The 21,286-nt window shown below is 32.7% G+C and overlaps 1 protein-coding gene across 10 annotated transcripts in view; it reads left to right on the top strand.

The window, feature by feature from the left end:
* The window catches only part of LOC107453029 (arouser), a 148,675-nt gene extending 135,175 nt beyond the window's left edge, over window positions 1-13,500 (top strand). For 9 of the 10 annotated variants that reach the window (XM_071184752.1, XM_016069686.3, XM_043057223.2 and 6 more), the window contains exons 18-21: window positions 7,625-7,687; window positions 8,531-8,711; window positions 11,132-11,267; window positions 13,257-13,500. In XM_071184752.1, the coding sequence (XP_071040853.1) occupies window positions 7,625-7,687; window positions 8,531-8,711; window positions 11,132-11,267; window positions 13,257-13,397 (521 nt within the window). In that variant the 3' untranslated portion in view covers window positions 13,398-13,500. The remainder of the gene's footprint in view (window positions 1-7,624; window positions 7,688-8,530; window positions 8,712-11,131; window positions 11,268-13,256) is intronic. The other variant, XM_071184750.1, reaches the window with a different exon arrangement.
* The last annotated feature ends 7,786 nt before the right edge of the window (window positions 13,501-21,286 follow it).

Here is a 21,286-nt window from a genome sequence, read left to right as displayed (position 1 = left end):
CATTTCTCTATGTCTGCCAACTTTTTTTTATCTTAATATCGATAAAACTATACATATTCATACCTGCCAACTTTTACGCATTTGCATACCTGCCAACTTTTACGCATTCGGCTTAAAATTTTAATTCTATATTTAAAGTGGTAGTAAAATGTAAGCTTTCAATATATTCCTTGCATTTATAAACTTAATTTATAATCTTTCTGGCCACCACTATTTTTAAATAAATTTAAGCATATATTTAATATGTAATATTACTGTAGTAGTTCACATAAGTTATTCCGAAATACAGCATAAGTTTCTGTCTAAATTTGCAATTTAAATTCCATTTTAATACCACTGGGAAAAATCATCCTCGAAAGGATTAAAAGTTGGCAGGTATGCATTTGGCGTAAAATTTTATTTTTATATTTAAAGTGGTAGAAAATCTATACTATTTTTCTCTTTTATAAACTTAATTTTTACATGATTTTAATCATCACTATTCTTAAGAAAATTAAGCATATATATTAATATGTGTTACTATAATGATTGTCAGCTTAAGCTTTCTCAAATACTANTTAAGAAAATTAAGCATATATATAAATATGCGTTGCTAGAATGATTGTCAGCTTAAGCTTTTTCAAAAACAGCGTATTTTTTTGCTTAAAATTGAAATACCACTGGGAAAAACCATAATGGAAAGGATTAAAAGATGGCAGGTATGCATATTCATACCTGCCAACTTTTAATCCTTTCAAGGATGATTTTCCCCAGTGGTAGTAAAATGGAATTTAAATTACAATTTTAGGCAAAATACGCAGTATTTTGGAGTGGTTTAAGTGGACTTTTTCGATAGTATTGCATATTTATATATACAATTAATTTTTTTGAAATTAGTGGTGGATTAAAAAAATAATAAATTATGTTTATAAATGCAAGAATGTATAGAAAGCATACATTTTACTACCACTTTAAATGTAGAAATAAAATTTTACGCCAAATGCGTAAAAGTTGGCAGGTTTGCATATTATTTAATTTTTTCAATTTATTCCATTTTAATTTCTGGTCTAGACGTATCAATTTTAAATTCTATTTTAAACGTCTCGTGCTTGGCAATCAGGTAAAAAAGAAAATTATTATTACGCTTGAATGTAAGACAGAAGAAAAATACTCGAGTTGCTTTTGAGATTTTGCGGAAAATTGGGTACTTACAACTCGGGAAGAAGACGAGCGCTGATATGCAGACCCAGAACCTCAGCGTCAGCTGATCGTACGCAAACAAGATGGCGGGTTAAGGGATCTGATCTAGTTTCAACAACTTTTTTTCTTAAATATTAATATAAAATTAAAAAAAATAGTTTTATGTATAAAAACTTACAAAAATAGCAAAACATTATTATTGTTGTTATTATTTTTAAATGGCCATTTTTAGGTAAAAATAAGAGTTTTTTTTGCATATAAGCTAAACACAGTAAAACAAATTCTATTGTTTAAAACCAAAAATACTTTGTGGATTTTATTTAGAAGGTTGTGTTTAGAACTGTGTTTTGAACTATTTCCTTCTTTTTTAAGTGTATGTACTTCTGAGTTACGGATCTATGTTGTTAAAAAAGTAAATTTTTAAAAGCGAGAAGAAAAAAAATCTGACCTTGAGATAAACGCATTTAAAGACTACGACTAGGCATTTAAAGACTACGTTAGTCTACCCATTGTAATCACTTTGCAAAACTGCTATAACTTTGCAAATAATTGTAGTACGAAGAAGAGTAAAGAATTTTTTGAAAGCTAAGGGTACAGGGATTCTCAATAAATAATAAATTCATTTTCGAAAGTTTTTCTCAAAATTATGTTTTTCAATTGCTGTAGCACACCCTACAGTCGAACTAACTTAATTTGCTTCAACTTTCTTCATATAAGTTATTAATGTGAAGTTCATTAAATAAAACTCCCCATTGCTTAGAATATAATTGTTTCTCGTCTACTTTTTTTACTTATCGTAGATTTATCATTTGTTTGCGTATTTTATTGTAACTGTAATATGTTTTTGTTTTGTGTCCCCGCATCTTCGATGCATAATTAGTGTGTTTATGTTCCATATAGCTGCTAGATTGTCTTTGTGTTAAGTAAGAAATGTATAGTGAAAGAATTGATATTTTAGAGAAAGAAAATAGAATGTGTCACTTAAGAGAATTTATCCTTGACGAGCTTGGCTTACTCGAAATACAATGGAAAGAATAGTTGCTAACGTAAATCATTGCCACGTTTCCAGCAACCAATCTGGATCGGGATACTCACACCACACCACGTTACTTGCAGGTATCTCATAGTAAAATCTAAAATTAAATTAGTGAAACTCCGAGGAAATTTCATCTGATTATAAATTTTTTTACTCGTGGCAGTATGCGAAGCAATGACCTTGAGACACATGGAATTTTGCGAATTAGCGAAAGCTTGTAAATGTGAAAGATAACATTTTCTTGCTAGAAGACAGAAGAAATAAATATATATATTTTAAGATCAGCATAAAAGTGTCCAGAAAAAAACTTAAACCGGAACTTAATGCTGCATACGATGCATACTCTTATAGAGTCGAGGTAAGAGATTACTCAGAATCACGACAATTTCTTTCCCCTTTTCCCAATAGAAGAGAGAAATAACTCAGGATCACGATCATTTCTTTCCCCTGTTCCCGATAAAGGTGAGAAATAACTCAGGATCACGACAATTTCTTTCCCCTTTTCCCAATAGAAGAGAGAAATAACTCAGGATCACGATCATTTCTTTCCCCTGTTCCCGATAGAGGTGAGAAATTACTCAGGATCAAGATCAGTTCTTTCCCCCTTTCCAAATTGGGATGAAAGATTATCGTAAATAAGATTGCACTCCATGCGACGTTCAACAGGGAAAGCTATTCGTGATGGAGGAAAGTTGTGGTATACATTGATGCGTCAGGATCAAGGCAACGATTGATTTCCTGCCCCAAAAAAGCACTATTAATTCAACACAATAATGCAGTACTCCAATGAAACTACGGATTGTAATAAAAAATAAACCATCTGGCCTTCTGAACTAGCAAGTGATCCTTTTCCATGATAATGACTGCTCACACGTCCTCTTTTACACCCAGACGACATTACAAAATTTCAGTTGGGAATTTTTTGAACATCCACCGTACAGTCCAGATTTGTTATCCTATAATTTTCACATCTCTCGGCCTCTCGAGAAATTATTACGAAGGACACGGCTCCATTTTAACGACGAAGTGAAAGAAGCTGTGCAGGACATCCTCCGAAAACAACCACAACCTTTCTACAGCAAAGGCATAGATCATGGGACCTGCGTCACGACAAACCATGGCGATTTCTTTTCATTTCCAATAAGGATATTTTCTTATTCAACCTGTCCACTTTTCATTTCAGCATTATTTATAGTAGCCCTATTATAGGAAATCATTGTTTTAATGAATCTATTACTGAATAAGAAATGAATAATGTTCAAATAATATCATAAAATTAAAACGCATAATTTAAAGAAAAGAAGATGTCACATAAAATACAGATGACTATTTAAAAAGAGATAACTATTTAAAATATGGGCGTTTCCTAATTAAATAAATGATTAAAATAAGGAATAACTCTTTCTTTGGCGATAGAATGGTGAACCATTTACTAATTATTCTATTATAAATTTTTCATAATTAATTTTAACCTCTATTTTGAAAAGAAATGGCAGATAATCTGAAAATTCAGATTATATATAAAAAAAATTTTACCTCTCAATTCATCATTGACAAAATAATTATATTAAATCCTTATTTTCGGTCAAGGGGTTTATTACTTTCTACAGAAGAATTGTTTTAAGTTGATGAATCATTCGAAAGGTATGAACAAAAAATGAATCATATTTAAATAACATTAAAACAACTAAACTTTAACCCTTTCGAAAGTCGTGGGAAGTATACTTACCACCACTTTTAATTTAAGTTTCCATTTGTTAATAACTTCAGCTCTCTTGAAGTGCGTTTGAATAAGTTTGGTAACCATTTGTTAGTTTAAAACAAACGGATAAAGTTATAAAATGCATAATTCCTTTTGAAGTTTGTAGCGTTTATAAAATTTATTTTATAAATAACGAAAAATAAAAGTCAATACGTTTCTAATAGTTCCTATTTATTTTTTTTTTCTTCTTATATCAATTAACAAATTCAATTCCAAAAATACTTTAATTTACCTTTACTAAAAATAAATGACCCATTAAAGGGTTAAGCAGTTAAATTGGTTAATTTATAAAAACTAACTCTTTTTTGGGGGAGGGGGATGGAAATCCGAATCCAATAAAAAAAATATATCTTTCTTCAGAATAAGAGGTCAAAATACACATTTTCTGGCTCGGTTACCATTAAATCATATTTATATTTTAGGATATTTGTTTGAGATATTGCCAAAGCACTTTACAGAATGATAATTCGACTTTTAGGGAAAGTCCACCCTAAATTCAAAAATTACGGGAGTGATCCGACTTTTTTTAATTGTGTGGTTTACATTTAAATAAATAAGTGAATAATATAATTGTTGATTTTTTTTTCTGAGCTCAGGCTATTATTACTGAAATAAATAAAATAAAATAAAGCTTTTATTTCGTATGACGAAAATTGAAAAGTTTGTTCTGATTTCTATAAGGTCTCCAACCCCAAGACCAGACTTTTTCTTAACCATTACTGTTCTTTTAGTATAAATGTTAGAATGGGTTTCTTATTATTTCCTCAAAGATACAGGCCTATCAGCTTATTAACTAGGTTAGGTAGTAAGCTGATCTATAGTTTTCAAATAATGATGAATCTTTCGCTGGTTTAGGGAATAGTATTAGTGCTGAATCCTTGCAAGAATCTGGATAAAAATTGTTTTTTAGACACATTCGCTATAGATGACAATAATTGCATTTATCTTACTTTCTAGGGAGTGTCTGAGATAATTTAAAATGAATGTGAAATGGTTTAACTTATTAAGTGGTGGACATTTTTTTTACTTCCTATTTTTTCTTATAACGAAGCATGATTCACGAAGAAAACATAACACTACTTTTATCTTAAATCTATGCTTAGAATGCACATTCAATACAAAGTAATTCCGTAACAGAATTCGCCCCTTTATATTGAATTGACAACATGACGGTTGAGAACGAGATTAATAGCTTCAAGTTGGACAAAATTATTTAAACTATTCAACACTAACTCTATATAAGCCATCGTTCTTTTAGCAATAAATGATCTGGACAATTTTGAATGGCAATTTCTTGGCAAATTTGGAAAGGTCTTGCATGAAGTCATGTTTGCAAAAGCCAAAATCGACTGAGGGCGTTTACCAAGTTCTCAGTAATACCCTTTGTTCTAGTTTTAATTCCAGAAATTATAAAATCATTCTAAAGGAGTGGAACATTTTTATGAGAATGCTTTGTTGACTATTTTCGTATTGAAAAATAAAGCTTTTAACAACCCTAGCTTTTTTTGTTGATGTTAGTCAACAAAATATATATATATATCATACCTGCCAACTTTTAATCCCTTCCATAATGATTTTTCCCAGTGGTATTAAAATGGAACAAAAATTTCAATTTTAAGTAAAAAAATTCGTTGTATTTGAAAAAGCTTAAGCTGCCTATCATGATAGTAACGCATATTAATATATATGCTTAATTTCTTTAAGAATAGTGGTGATGAAAATCATTTAAAAATTTAGTTTATAAAAGAAAAAAATAGTATATATTTACTACCACTTTAAATATAAAAATAAAATTTTACGCCAAATGCGTAAAAGTTGGCAGGTATGATATATATATATATATATATGAAAAAGCAAATGTTGTAGCTTACAATCCTAAAGTAAATGATAAATATTAGTAAAAGGATTTTTTTTTCCTAGCTTTCATAGGTTTATTTTGATTTCATGATTATATGTATTCGAGTATGAAAATTACAGCTATATGAAACACGACAGTGCTCTAATGATAGTGAATGTGCTCATTTTGGACTGTCTAGTGCACTCGAATCGACTCCAGCGAGCACGTTAAGGGGTTAAACTATGGAATACGATAAGTAATTTTAAACCTTTACACTCAAGGTTCATTCAACACTTAAAGAAAATACACAATCACGAAGAATTTCCAAGATAATACCCACAGTTTGCACAATCACCATAAAACACATAAAAGTCATTTAATTAGTGGGACAGTTGGAAATGATGCGAATCACAGTAAGCTGTCACGAAGCGTTACTTACCGATTTGTCGAAATTGTTCCGACAATTAATAAGGAAATTGTGGTAGATAGTAATAAGCAGGAGGAAGAGGGGATGACAGGTACCAAAATGGTAAGTCTAATACCACTTAACATAGGGTTAAAAAATATGATGAAAATGCAAGTAAAATAAGCATAAATAGGTGTGATAATGAAAGAAAATATTTACAAAACTATATACATAGTTACGAAAATAATCGAGTTACATGAGTCTCTTATGACTTAACAAATAATACAACAGGTAAGTTGGAAATTAAACTAACAATTATGTCTGCTGCTCTGACAATGTAAGAGCCAAGACGTCCTGGTTCTCATCCCTCGTTCCTGGGTTTATCATCACTCTGAACTTTTCAATTGGTCGATCCCTTGTGGATTGAACCATTAACACGTTCACGCCTGGAAAAGTGAAAATACTGGTACGGGAAAAGAGAAAATACTGGTAGAATACTGGATTTTTATTATTCCCGAAAAAAAATCAAAAATGAAATTTATTGTTACCAGTTTTTACTCCGGAGCGCTGCCAAGATGAGATAATCTAGCGTGACCCACCGGTGGGTCACCCCGTCGTGAACGTGTTAAATTCAGGGATATCAACTGCTCCGGATTCGGCATAATATTTTCAATAACGGTAGAGAACTACAAACTGAAATTTCCAGATTTTCGGTTAATCTTGACAACTTTTTAAAAGGTCAATATGGTTTACCGGTAACAAAGTGGCATATCACATAAGCATTTGAAAAACTTAGAAGTAGTGGTGAGTAAAAACCCTTTAAATCCAATTTACAAAACCAAGAATCACGAATTAAAAGACTATCACACTAAAATATTCATCCGCTGACCGGAGCAAATAAGATGGAGAGAGTCTTTAGCTGCGAGTACGAAAGGGGGGAACTTAGAAATGCTAACGACGACAACAGGGGCAATCTTTAGTCGTGAAGATGTGGTTTTGAAAGGAAAGAACAAAGCAATCTTTTCGAAGGCATAAAGAGCAGTCTTTCGCTGGGAGCTCAGAAAAAAGAGCAAGGAAATGCTGACGAAGACAGCAGGGACAATCTTTAGCCACAAAACTGTGATTTTTTTTTGGGGGGGGGGAGGACCAAGCAACGTATTTGAAGGCATGAAGAACAATCTTTAGCTGTGAAGTTGCGAGTTCAGAAAGAAGAGGTAAGAAATGCTGACGAAGACAACAGGGGCATACGGACATGGGAGGGAGAACAATTGCTTCTCGATGATTAAGCAGGAAAATTGGTATAAAACTGTGTAAAATAAGTCGAAATATTTGTCAGATTAATAATTATTATTGTTGAATGCAACCTTTAAATTTAAAGTAAAATTCTTTCTTCCATTTTATTAGATTCGACAACTTCACTTTCTGATTCTTCATCAATTGATATACCAAGTCTAAGGAAAAACGAAGGTATTTAAACTGTTAATCTTGCATTATTTATATATAGCTTAAGAAGCTTGAGCTAGTTCATTTTATCCCTTTCCCAATGACATTTTGCAAGTGCAATATTTAAAATTGATGTAAAACTATCCATATAAGCAACGGCACAGTTACCAATTTTCACTTAATTTGTAGAAGTAGGTAGGTACTATAATTGCGTCGCACTAGAACTGCACAATGGGCTATTAGCGACGGTCTGGGAAACATATCAGCGGATGATCCAAATACATGCCATCGCAATTTTGATCTTCTGTAGAGGGGTTGGCTCCTCTGCTTTGGAAGCCCGATGACCAGCTCACGAAGTCGAGAACTTTATTGTAGAACAGTTTAACGAGGACCGATATCTCGTACCTTCGATCCCTAAGCAGAGTGATCAAAATTATCACCAACCCGCTTTCTGACTGAAGCCAGTGGTGCTTGACTTCGGTGTTCTACTGAGAATCGTATCTTTACGATGAGTCCACAGCGGAACATTAAAATTTGCATAAAATCCATACGATTTGCGACCAATTTAGTTTTAAAAATATTGCAGGATATTCCTCTGAAGAGAGTAAGGTTCCTAAATAAATCACTACAGAAAAAATAATAATAATCGTTAAGTTACTCTCAGTCACAACTCACCTACTTTTGTCCATCATAGTCACGTGAGTTTGGTCTACCGAAAAGACCGCTAAGACTGTGAATGGTAGTAGGTCAAACTAACACCTTCACTAAAGTTTGGGTTCTATCAGTTTATATCTCTCAAACATGTAGGTGTAACAACATATCATCAAATTGCATTAAAAAAAATTTTTTTTTACTCAATCATTTCAGTAGACACATCAACAAAAGAAAAAGACATTCTTGCAAATCTCCAAGATCGTTTGCATGAAGAGTTGAAACGCCGAGTCAGTCTGACTCTAGCAAAAAAAGTTCTCGCCGTTGCGTACATAACTCCTGATTCCTCCGCAGAAGAAGTGCAATTTTGGTTGACTAGCAAAGGATTTGCTTCCAGGTTAGTTAAAAGTAACTCACTCAAGTGTTTTGAAATTTAAAAATAGTGATCAAATGAAGCTTTTTTAAAAAAAAGGTGACGAAACTACTTAATTTATTTCTGCTTTTACCAGTAATATTCGAGTTCACAACTAATAATTGAAAAAAAAATTGACATTTGAATAATTCAAACTTGCGTGTACAAAATCTATTGTTTTGGTAGTTATGCGTTGAGGAAGTTGCTTAATTTAAACAGAAATTTTAATTACTAATTTAATACCACTCTGTAAAACTTTTTCCAACTTTACAAGCTGCTAATTTTGATACGTTAGCTTATATCTTCTGTTAACATTTAAAGCTCGAGAAAAGTTTTTGAATTTTTATTATTACAATTTTTTACTCAATTTTGTAGGATTAGTATATTATTAAATTTTCACGTATTTTGAAACTGAGTTGAAAAATTTAATTAAAGAAAAATTGCGTTATCGTCTCTCTCGGGAATCCATTTTATTCTTCAATTTTTGTTTGTTTTGTAATTTTTTATTTATCACTCATAGGCAAAAATGGGCGTCGTTTTGGGTTTGAGTCGTGCGCACCTTATTTAGACGTCATCACTCTTTTCGAATGTGTTTAAGAATGATAGTAAACAGTGCGCACGCGTCGTCATAGCATGCGTTGCTATGGCGACCGCTACTGTTTGATCATTTTTTTGGAATTCTTTTTTGCACTTTTAATTTTGTTATGCATTAAGTTGGTGTTTTTATTTTTGAGATATGGGACCAGAGAGATCTCATAAATACTTCTTGAGTTGTTAATAAAAGAGAATTTCATCATTTGAACTATATTTTTGTTTTTATTGTTTTGATTAAGAGTCAGAAGTTCTAACCTACAGTTCAAACTGGATCGTTTTCAATACTAATTCAGGTGAATAAAATTAGACAACGACCATTTTGCCAATTGGTAAAGATTGATACACTCGTCACTAACTTGAATTATTATTATTAAATTTTTTTTTTTTGTCTTTTTCAGGACTCAACAAAAATTCCAGAATGTTCGAGGTGACGAAATATTCTCTCTGGAGAAGAAAGAGATGGAAAAAGAATTGGGTAATGAAGAAGGCCTACGTCTATTCAATCAGATCATTATACAAAAGAACATTTGCGGGGTAAGTAAGATACATCATTAGCAACAATTCGTAAAAAATGCGACCGCGCGCGAGTGCGTAACCCTATAAAAAGACAGAAAAGAATAAAAGAGAGATTAGAATAATAATAAAACTTTTTATTTACCCCGCATAAGATGCAAGAACATAGAACCCATAAAATTTGAATAGAATGGAAATCTATATCATATAAAACGCTAATACGTACGTATGTCTCGTATGTATGAATCAATAAAACCGATTATATTTCTTTTCTCACGCTGGCAACAGTTGTCATTTTTAATTGATTGGATTCGGCGCGCAAGAGCACGTAGTGAGCAACCAGATAACAATAACCAGAGTGAGCATTATCAGGTTGTTCAATTCAGATTCATGCACTAAAAACATGACAATATTTAATTTAAACTCAATTAGGAATTANAAATTGAAAAACGAAAAACGTGGGGCGCATGAAATACATAACAGTATATATACACATACATATACACATTTTCTTACTCATACACATGCACAGCCACATATACATCCACATACATATGCATATACACAAACATATTCCACATCCACATTCAGATACCATTACAAATATACCATACACATATTCTCAAGAGCACACATACACACACTATAGCATTACTGTTATGTATTTCATGAGCCCCACGTTTTTCGTTTTTCAATTTTTTTTTTTAATTATCATTCTCCACTACAAAAACGTGGTTTTTAAAAATATTATTTTTTACTTTGAATTTTTAATTTATCTCTCATAGGCAAGGGCGTTGCTTTGGGTTTTATGGCGTGCGCACCTTATTTGGACGTCATCACCCTTTTCGACTGTGTTCAAGAGTAAACAGTGCGCATACATCGTCATTGCTTGCGTTGCTATGGTGACCTCTGCTGTTTGATTTTTTTTTTAGAATTCCTTTTTGCACTTTTAATTTTGTTATGAATTAAATTGGTGTTTTTATTTTTGAGATATGGGACCAGAGAGATCTCATAAATACTTCTTGAGTTGTTCATACATGGGAATTTCATCATTTGAACGATATTTTCGTTTTTACTGTTTTGATTAAGAATCAGAAATTCTAACCTACAGTTCAAACTGAATCGTTTTCAATACTAATTCAGGTGAATATCACAAATAAAGAGGGTGAAAAAAATTAGACAACGACCATTTTGCCAATTGGTAAAGATTGATACACTCGTCGCTATCTTGAATGATTCTTTTTTTTTTTTTTTTTTTTTTTTTTTTTTTTTTTTTTTTTTTNTTTTGTCTTTTTCAGGACTCAACAAAAATTCCAGAACGTTCGAGGTGACGAAATATTCTCTCTGGAGAAGAAAGAGATGGAAAAAGAATTGGGTAATGAAGAAGGCCTACGTCTATTCAATCAGATCATTATACAAAAGAATATTTGCGGGGTAAGTAAGATACATCCTTAGCAACATTTCTTAAAAAGTGCGTGCGCGCGAGTTTGTAACCCAATAAAAAGACAGAAAAGAATAAAAGAGAGATTAAAATAATAATAAAACGTTTTATTTACCCCGCATAAGATGCAAGAGCATAGAACCCATAAAATTTGAATAGAATGGAAATAATATTTATTACTTAAAGGGATTTAAAATTATTTAAATTAATAGAATGAAATATGAAATTTCGAAAGCAACATTTGCAACTAAGCTTTAAAAAAAAGGGGGGAGGTTTCTTGAAGGAAACGCAGAAAAACACAAGCCGTTTCCGTTTCGTTTTAGACTTTTAAACAGCAGAAAATTCTAAAGTAATGAGACCTACGCTTTTCGAATGGGCGAGAAAGCCTGGTTGTAGGGCATTGGACCAATCTCCAAGGAGTAGTGAGTTTGATCCTCACCGGCCGAAGACTCCCCTAGTAGTAAATGGTGACTGGTGCCCGCTGAATCTGATGGGTCACAAAGCCCTCCATGTCCCGGTTAGAAATTATACCTCTAGGGTCAATGAATGGGAGATAGATCTTTCTCTGGTTCAGATCGAAATTACAAACTGAGGAAGAATGAATGGATGTATGATTGTGTCCGCCTTATAAAAGGGCTGTGATGTATGTGTGACTCCAGTCGTATTCTTGGGTATAGATGGTGCCACTGAAAACAAATTTAAGAAAATTAATTGCACCACATAAATATGGCTTAAAGTTTGCCTTGTTTTCAGTGCTATCCCTAATTTGGGTATATTTGTGTAAAATAGAGCTGTGTGCAGAGATGCCAACTGCTCCAGAAATCTTCCGAATTCGTTTGTTGTTTGCTTCGTCGAAAGTTAAATTGAAAGAACGCGGAAACTGGAAAACGCTACCCAGTACAATAATATTGGATGGTGTGCTTTTTCAAGTTTAGGCTGAAAAATCCGTCGGAAACAATAACCTGAAAGTCTTACGACAGAAAGTCTAGCGCCATCTGTGCTTAACACGTTCACGCCTGGGTATCCCACCGGTGGGTCACGCTAGATTGTCTCATCTTGACAGTGCACCGGAGTAACAACTGGTAACAACTAAATTTCTTTTTTTAATTTTTTTCCGGGAATAATAAAAATCCATAACTGCCAATTGTTTTTAACGAATGCAATTTTTATATTGAATTGCTTCTTCGCCGTGATTAATTTCCCTACAATGAAATGTTATTGTTGAGAATAGATTAACTCCTCCCGAATATTATCTAATTTTGAAATAGTTCTTCTACCAGTATTTTCACTTTTCCCGGCATGAACGTGTTAACTTTACACTGCCAATAATCCATAAAATTTACCCTTATCCCTTGTGATATGGAATTCTCTTATGCTATGAAGTCAGTGCTTTTTTAAACATCGAGAAAATAGGGGATGTTATAGAATCATCCCATTTGATTACCTTTTTTAGCAATTCGCAAAGAACGAGAGATGTTTTCACCTCCTGCACATACTATTTATATAAGCTGAACAGCATCCTCCAAAAATTAAAAAAACTGTTAGTAAGATTTCCAAACGGATATTTGGAAACTTGCTGTTTTGTTATGCAAATTATTTTAAAAATATATTTCTATTAGAGAATCTCTGCGATGGATTTCTGTTCTACAAAATACTGAATTGGAAAGGTAAAACAATAAGTTTTCAAACATCCGTTCAGAAATTTTACTCTTAGTTTTACTGTCTTAGGAGGAAACTGGTCAGCTTAATTTATGTCATGTAAATCGTCTGCTATGAAAAATTAAATTACTTCGACTTGGATATTACTTAAGATTGGATTAGAATAATTTCATAAAAGATATTAGGACTAATTTTCAGGGTATGCATGACAGTTTTACGTTACGGGAATTTTACGTTTCTTTCTGATTGAATAAAAAAGTAGTAAAACTTAAGATAGACTAATTGAACAAACATTATAATGAACAAGAATATTCTATTTTCAGTTTAAGACTCTTCGATCAAAAGAGCTGAGTTCCGTCCTGGAGGCGAGGAGAAAAAAAATAGATCCCGATGATGACATGAGTGACAGGAGAGATTCAAGCGACAGTGTTGCCACCATATCAGATCCTTCGAACTGGTTCTAAAGAGATATTATTTTAAAATATGAAGAACATGCAAAGGAGATTGTGATTAGGTTATGAAAATTGAAATTGTAATTCTTTGTGGAATAAATAATTAAAAACATTTCATAATATGTTTTGAAAGGGGATAGAACATTCTCTTCGAAATGAGGTTTACCCAAGTAAAAATCTTACATATGGCAGGTAAGTTCAAAATCAGTTCTGGTCTCACCCCCACCAATCACAGTGCTGAGATAGCCTGGTCGGAAGGACGTAGGTTTCGTAATCGTGAGAGAGGGAGTTCGTATCCAGAAAGTAATTAAATGGAGACCGGTGCACATTAAATATTAGGGTACAAAGTCCTCAAAGTTCCCATAACAAATCAATACCTCTGCCTGCGTAACATATGTTTGCCTACGTTTGATACCTGACATACCTTTGGGAAGCGAACGCTCCATGCCCTGACCCGTAGGCTAAGGGCATAGAACGCTCGACTCCTTAAAAGATGAACCGGGTTCAAATCCAGTTGATGGCTGATCGATTTGAATTCCGCACCCAGATTGCACTTACCACAGTACGTAAAATATCCTCAGCGACAGACTGGTCGAGGGTTAAAATCTCCTTACCATTAAGCCAACCGTGGAAGATTTTCGTTGTTTACCAGTTCATGTAAGACAAATGCTGGTTAGTTCCGTCAAAAAACGTCCCATACAAAGGTTAGTTTGTGCCAATGCTTGATCTAGAAGTTCCTTTGTCTTCTGGGTTGGGTTCAAAATTCTAAGGCTACGGCTATGTACTGAGTCGAGAAAAACTAACAAAAATAGATCACCCTGAAGAAATTTTGATCTAATGATCGGATTTTCGCGCTCTAAGACTCAATCTTAATAGTTTGAGAGGGTGATCTCAAATATGCTAATTTATAAGTGTAGACGATATTTTAAAATATGAAATCAGACACAAATACGTACTTGTTCTTAATAAATATACTTTTCTACGGATTCGGATTTTTGACTCCAAAAATTGCCGTAAACAGCGAAATAGTACGCAATAGCTTGATCAGGAGAGCGATCCGAAGATTGAACCTCATAATGTTAATTTTACTCTTTGCGTATTTCGCCATATCTCGAGAACTTCTTAAGTGAAATGAAAAAATTTCAAACTGAATTATAAAATTCGTTTGACAGAAGATAATTAATTCCAGGTAAAAATAAAAACTTTTTAAAAAAAATTTAAATTTTTTATTTTTTTATTTAAATTTTTGAACTGTTAGGTATGCAATTATTTGCATCACTTTAAAGAATGTAATTCTACATAACAAAATGCAAAATTTGAGTGAAATCGGTCAAATAGCTCCTGAAAAATCAAATTTTAAAAAGCTTTTTTTCTTCTTTTCTCTTTGCTCACTGTAGGGGAGAGGCGGGCACCTTTCAACAGTTTTTGCTAAAGAATTATTTTCGAACTTATATTGCCTTCAAAATCTAAGTTCTAATTTTTATTTACTAAGTTGATATTTGAGGTAACCTCTCAATTTTTTCGAAAGGTCTAAGCCAAAGACAAAATACCTAATTTTACATATTTAGTGAACCATGTATTTTGTTGAAATCTACCCCTCCTGGGGGGCAGTTTTCAACGGGTGATGGGGCACATTTCAAAAATCGAAGAGAACATAACAAGATCATACATTTTGGAAAATTAACTTTCTTCATAAAATAATAATAATAATGAATGAACATATTGGATTGATTTAGGTTTTTCCTACATTATTTTGTTTTTAATAAAATGAAAGTTTACGGAGAATGTCATGAAAAATACAACTCGAGCTGCTCCGCTGCTTAAACTTGGTTGAAGCAGTTTCATTTTAATGTCATTTCTTTCGATACAACTAATATCTTCTTTTTTTGGAAAATGAAGCATTGATTATCATGCACATGGTAATCATGCTTCCTCGCTCTCCAGAAACTACCTGCCCCACCTGACGAGCTCCTAGCTTGGCAACAACATTTGGAGCTAGAACAACTGTTAAAACCTCCAATTTCATCCAAGTTATATATTTGATCAACTGTAAAACAACCAGAAGTAAGAGCTCTCTCATAATTGTTGAAAAATTCTTCAACGTTTTCTTTATTTGTAGCTCTTGCGAAGCTGTTGTTTTCTGGTTTTCTTGAAGTAAGCTGTGAGTAACGCTTCATAAAACCTTTAACCCACTCAAGTCCAGACGTTTCATTTTTGTCCCAGCTACTTGAAATTTTGGAGTTGAAACGCTTTGCGTACTCATAGGCAAGTTGTCGAACTTGTCTGTAAGTTAGACCATAATTGAGAATTGAACATGTAATTATATATTCACAAAGCAGAGTTTCTAGCTGGACGTCAAAAACTTATTGACTTGTGTATTTAGAACTGTAGCATTTGGTGTTAGTCGTACATTGTTTGGCTTCACCAACCAATTATTTGACTTTTTTTTAATGTATAAAATAACGCTGAAAAGTCCATTCCAAATAAGTCTGCTGCTGCTCTTAAAGATGCACCATTTCTGACATCTTCCATTGCTTTTTCAATGTTTTCTTCACTAACTTCTGGTTTCGTGCACTTTTTTCTATATGTTCGCACCATTTTTATAAACTGTAAGAAGGTGAAATGACAGGATTGAGCATTTTATTAAATATGTTACATCGTAACAAACAAACATGCTTCCTTGAACACATTCGCATGTTATTCAAAAAGTTTAGAATAATGATTGATTGATTTGTTCATTTACGTCGCACTAGAGCTGCACAATGGGCTATTGGCGACGGTCTGGGATACATCCCGGAGGATGAATCGAAGACATGCCATCACAATTTCGATCCTCTGCAGAGGAGATGGCACCCCCACTTCGGTAGCCCGACGACCTGCGCGCGAAGTCGAGCACTTTACGGTAGCACAGTTAAACGAGGACCAATACCGCTCACCCTCGGTCCCTACGCAGCCTGATCCAAGTGGTCACCCACCCGCACACTGACCGCAGCCCGTGATGCTTGACTTCGGTGATCTGCGGGGAACCGTGTCTTAACGATCAGTCCACTGCGGGACATAGAATAATGCCTTATAGAAAAAGTTGGGTATTTTAAATGTAACAACCATAATTAATGGGCTTTTCGCAGACTGACGACTTCTGCAACGTGACTATTACTTAACAAAACTCAACAAAAAAATTATTGACTTGACGATTACTTAACAAAAAAATTATAAGCTCGGGGCACCTTTCAACACTGTTGAAATCTGCCCCTGGTACAGACATTTTGGTTAAAGTATTATCAGCCATTTTACAAAAAGACTTTTTATTAATAAATAATACAGTTAGAAGCAGAATTAAATAAACTATCAAATGAATAAATATCACTTACCTTATTAAAAGATTACTGGTAGATAAACAGTTTTAAAATCAAAACTATCTTTTACATTTGGAATGTTAAAACATGTACCGCAGAGTAACACAATAGTGCTAAAAAGAAAGTGCTTAAAACTAAATGTCAACAGTTAAGCATAGTTAAAGCTTATTGTCTGGCACATTGGCCATTCATTAAGCAATATTAGAAGGTAGAAATTCTAGTTGTTGAAGGGTGCCCCATGTTGAAATGTACACCCCTCTCCCCTACATTGATAGCCATAAACTCAGAATTGGATCGAATTTTCAACACCGGTTATAAAATGAAATGAAATCACAGTGTCGACCTAAAATATACTTAATGGTAGACTGAATGGTGGTGAATTAAAATCCTCGTGCTGGTTAACCAAGCGTGAGAGATTTTCGAGGTTTTCCCTCCTTAGTTACGAAAGTGTGCGTACATTAATAATCACAAACTGAAAATACATTGGCTGTAAAATAAAATAAAATATCAAAAAATGATTTAAAAAGTGAAATAATAATTTTTTGGGGACAAATATTTGTACTTTTTGAGTGATGCTTATTAGAAACATATTAAAAAATACAAGTTAAATTGAATCATATTCTAATTTTTTTAATGAAATGCTTAAATCTGACGGAAATTTCGAAATAAATTAATCAAAATTAAAAATCATTTAAGTAAATTCTTATCTATAACTCAAATTTAATTCAAAATATGAATAAAAATTTATTAAGCGTCATTTTAATAATCGTCTGTTTTTAAACCGCATGTTTCAGATACATACCTGCCAACTTTCACTCTTTCCGAGAATGGATTTTCAGAGTGGTTGTAAAACAATAAACGAAAGACAATCTGACTGAAAAATGTATTTATATTTTGATCCTGTTGAAATTCGCTTGCTCATAGATATTGTGCTTTTATATATTTATTGTAATTATTTATATGTAGTGGTGGTCAAACTCATTTATAATTATCATTATAACTCAAAAAATTAATTGGAATGACCTGAGTATTGCTACCACTTTAAATATGAAAATAAAATCTTTCGGAAAATCCTAAAGAGTTGGCAGGTATGCAGATAGATAAAAAAAAAAAAAATTTCTTAGAATTCGTGATAAATTTCCATGTAAATTACTGAAACCGGTGTTCTTTCCATCTAGCGAAATTTTTTTCTGTTAAAAGAAGAAACTTCAAACAATTTTTTTTCTTCTTTCTCATAGCTACATAATAAATGAATTGTGAAAAGATATGCATTTAGGAAAATATGCATTAGTACTACATATCGAATAAAAATAACTAAATTCAACAATAAAGAAGAACATTATACCGAGAATCATTCCAAACGCTTATTTTTATAATTTTTCATTGTACTTTTGACGGAAACCGTAATCTAGCTCAATCAATTTCAGTTGATGCATATTCTAAAATTAAATTGAGTTGTCTACATGTCGCTCCAGATGTGTGCATTAAACTTATTCTTCATTCCTTAAGCGCTACCAGGTAAGGGCACTCACCAAGGCCACCCACAAAATCCATAATTTTCACAAGCGTGTAGGGGCAGGAAGATTCCATAATACAAACGGACTTAAAAAGCAAACGAAAGGGGAAAATGCACTTAATATCGGGAAAACATTGCTGCCTGGTAGAAACACTTGGCACTTGCTTCTCAAAAGATCCCACCTACAAAATTTTAGCAGCGTTCTTTCTATAACCCTTTGTTATTTATTTATTTTTTTAAACTTTTTACGTGTGTTAGGAAACATAGAATAGCAAAAAAATTAAATAATTTAAGTAAAAAAAAAAGAAATGGTAAAAATTGTGATCGCCCCAGGTTACCCACTGCAAAATGGTTGTTGTCTAAAAAATTTTTTACCCTCTTTATTAGTAATATTCACCTGCACTCGGTTTCAAAACGATCCAGTTTGAACTGTAGGATAGAATTTCTGATTCTTACATACCTGCCAACTTTTATTCCTTTCGAGGATGATTTTCCCCAGTGGTAGTAAAATGGAATTTAAATTACAATTTTATGTAGAAGCATAGGCTGTATTTTGGAAATGCTTATATATACGGACTATTATTACAGTATTGCATGTTAGTATATGTTCTTAATTTTTTAAAAAATAGTGGTATTAAAAAGGATTTTAAATTAAGTTTATAAATGAAAGGAATATATAGGAAGCATACATTTTACAACCACATTAAATATAGAAATGAAATTTTACGCCAAATGCTTAAAAGTTGGCAGGTATGCAGAGATGCCAACTTCCTCTGGACAGCAAATACATATTTTAAAGTGGTAGTTTATCAATTGATATTCTTGGTTTAATAAATTCCATTTAGTAGATTTTCATCCACCACTATTTCTAAATAATTCGCAGGCTTATATAATTCACCACTTTAAACTACTTTTATCATACTATACCTTTTAAAACGCAAGCAAGAATAGTCAAATATTTTCAAAATTCACTTTGCAGTTATCTACCGTTTTCTTAAATTATTTTAGCTTGTCCGGAGCTGTTGGCATCTCTGGGTATGTATCTTAATTAACCCTTTGGGGACGGGAGAGTCATGAATATATTTCTAAGGAATAAGTATCAGAATGGTAAAAAAAGTGGTTTTTGCTTTCAATTTAAATCCAAACTACGTGTGTTAAAAGTCTAACTATACAATTTTTAATTCGTAATAAGTAGTGGTGAATTAAATAAATCAAACAATTATAACCCCACCCACAAATAAACTGCTAGAGAATTACTTTGATTACCAGTTTTGTCTTTCTACCCTGGTTGATACGGTTTTATACTGTCACGTATTTGTGACAGTCGGTGCAAAAGGGTTAAAACAATAAAAACAGAAATATCGCTCAAATGATTAAATTCTCTTTTATTCACAGGTTAAGACGTAGTTATGAGATCTTTTTGGTCCCATATCTCAAAAATAAACTCACCAACTTAATGCATGACAAAATTAAAAGCGAAAATAAAAATTCTAAAAAAATATCAAACAGCAGCGCATGGATTGACGAAGCATGCGCACTATTTGAATACAGTTGAGAAGTGGGGTGACGACCAAATAAGGTGCGCACGCCATTGAACCCGAAACAGCACCTATTTTGCCAATGGCGTAATAATTTTTTTTAGTTGACTTAATAGGATTGACACTGGGAATGGAATTTTTTGATCTCTCAAGATCGTTTATATCCAGAGAGGAGTTGTTCTCAAATATCAAGGGACTTCAGAGATTCTGTTCACGCTTAAAAAAAGAGCAAGGAATTTGACATACATTCTGATAACAAAAATAAAAAGACATTTAATATCAACTGTTTAAAATTAATAACATTAATTATTTCATATTTTATTTATTTTTTATCTTTATTTTTTTTAACAAGTTCAAACTCGTTGAGAATATTTAGGTTGCATTCAGCACATTTATGTTTCTACACTTTCCATTCTATATGGCTTAACAGTACAGAACACAAAATATTTACATTAAGTTATTTAAATATGTATGCTTTAGACAAGAATGTTTATATTTTCTTCAAAACCGTAGCCAGCGCACCAAGAAGGCATATGAAAAGATCCTCGCTATACTCAATTGCGGCTTTGAGGAGAACTCCTCCAGACTAAAAGTCTGGGACTGTCTGCTAGTATGGTAACAAGCGAGAGCACATTTCCAATGGGGGTGCAATGAAAGATTGAAGGTGTCGATTGGTTTACTCACGCCGAACTATGCCAAGATTAAGATTAAACTATTTACCTCACATCCCTAATCGAAGTGCCTTTTCCTCGCAACCACAGTACCCGCCACTACGCGAGACTGATGTCTGGAGGATTTCTCCTGAAAGCCGAAGGTTAAGATTATTGCAGAGAGGCCAACTTGCTCCGCTTTGTAAAATAGTATTTTCTAGTGGTAGCGAAATTCAAGTTACTTTCAGTTTAGTATTTTTCCTTTTAAGAAATTTTTTCACCACTAAATATCAAAAATTATAAGTATCATATAAAATGCAACATTAACCTTGTGACATCAAACTACTGATTAAGTAAACGTAACTCTCCTTCTTTAACGAATTTTACTATATAATTCGCTACCACATTTTTAAAACTATCCCAGAAAGCGGAGCAGTTAGCATCGCTGTCATTGTATCGCTCACCTTCCGCGCAATCAAGGCGCAGAAAGCTTTAGTAATGTTTGAGTTGAAACAGTCACCAAATAGACATTTGATGATAAAAATGTATATAAAAAATTAATATATTTAATTACTGGTAGATTAAAATATTAAGTCGTGTTTTTGGTGGTTTAGTGATATTAGAAAACTATCCTATTTTTAAGACTTTAGTCCATAAGGATATATCTATGAAAAGGCAAGGAAAATACAATAGCCTGTGGTGATAGTATGAAACTCAATATTTCTTTCCAGAACTCAAAGTTATGATATTTCATTCTTCCTTATAAGTGCATAAATGAGGAAGAATTTTCAAAATATTATGGATTTTTAAAAATCTTTAACAGTGTGTACAATACGTGTAA

The sequence above is a fragment of the Parasteatoda tepidariorum genome, chromosome 9 (assembly GCF_043381705.1).
Source record: "Parasteatoda tepidariorum isolate YZ-2023 chromosome 9, CAS_Ptep_4.0, whole genome shotgun sequence".
NCBI classification, from domain to species: Eukaryota; Metazoa; Arthropoda; class Arachnida; order Araneae; family Theridiidae; genus Parasteatoda; species Parasteatoda tepidariorum.
This window is presented reverse-complemented; position numbering and strand designations above follow the sequence as displayed.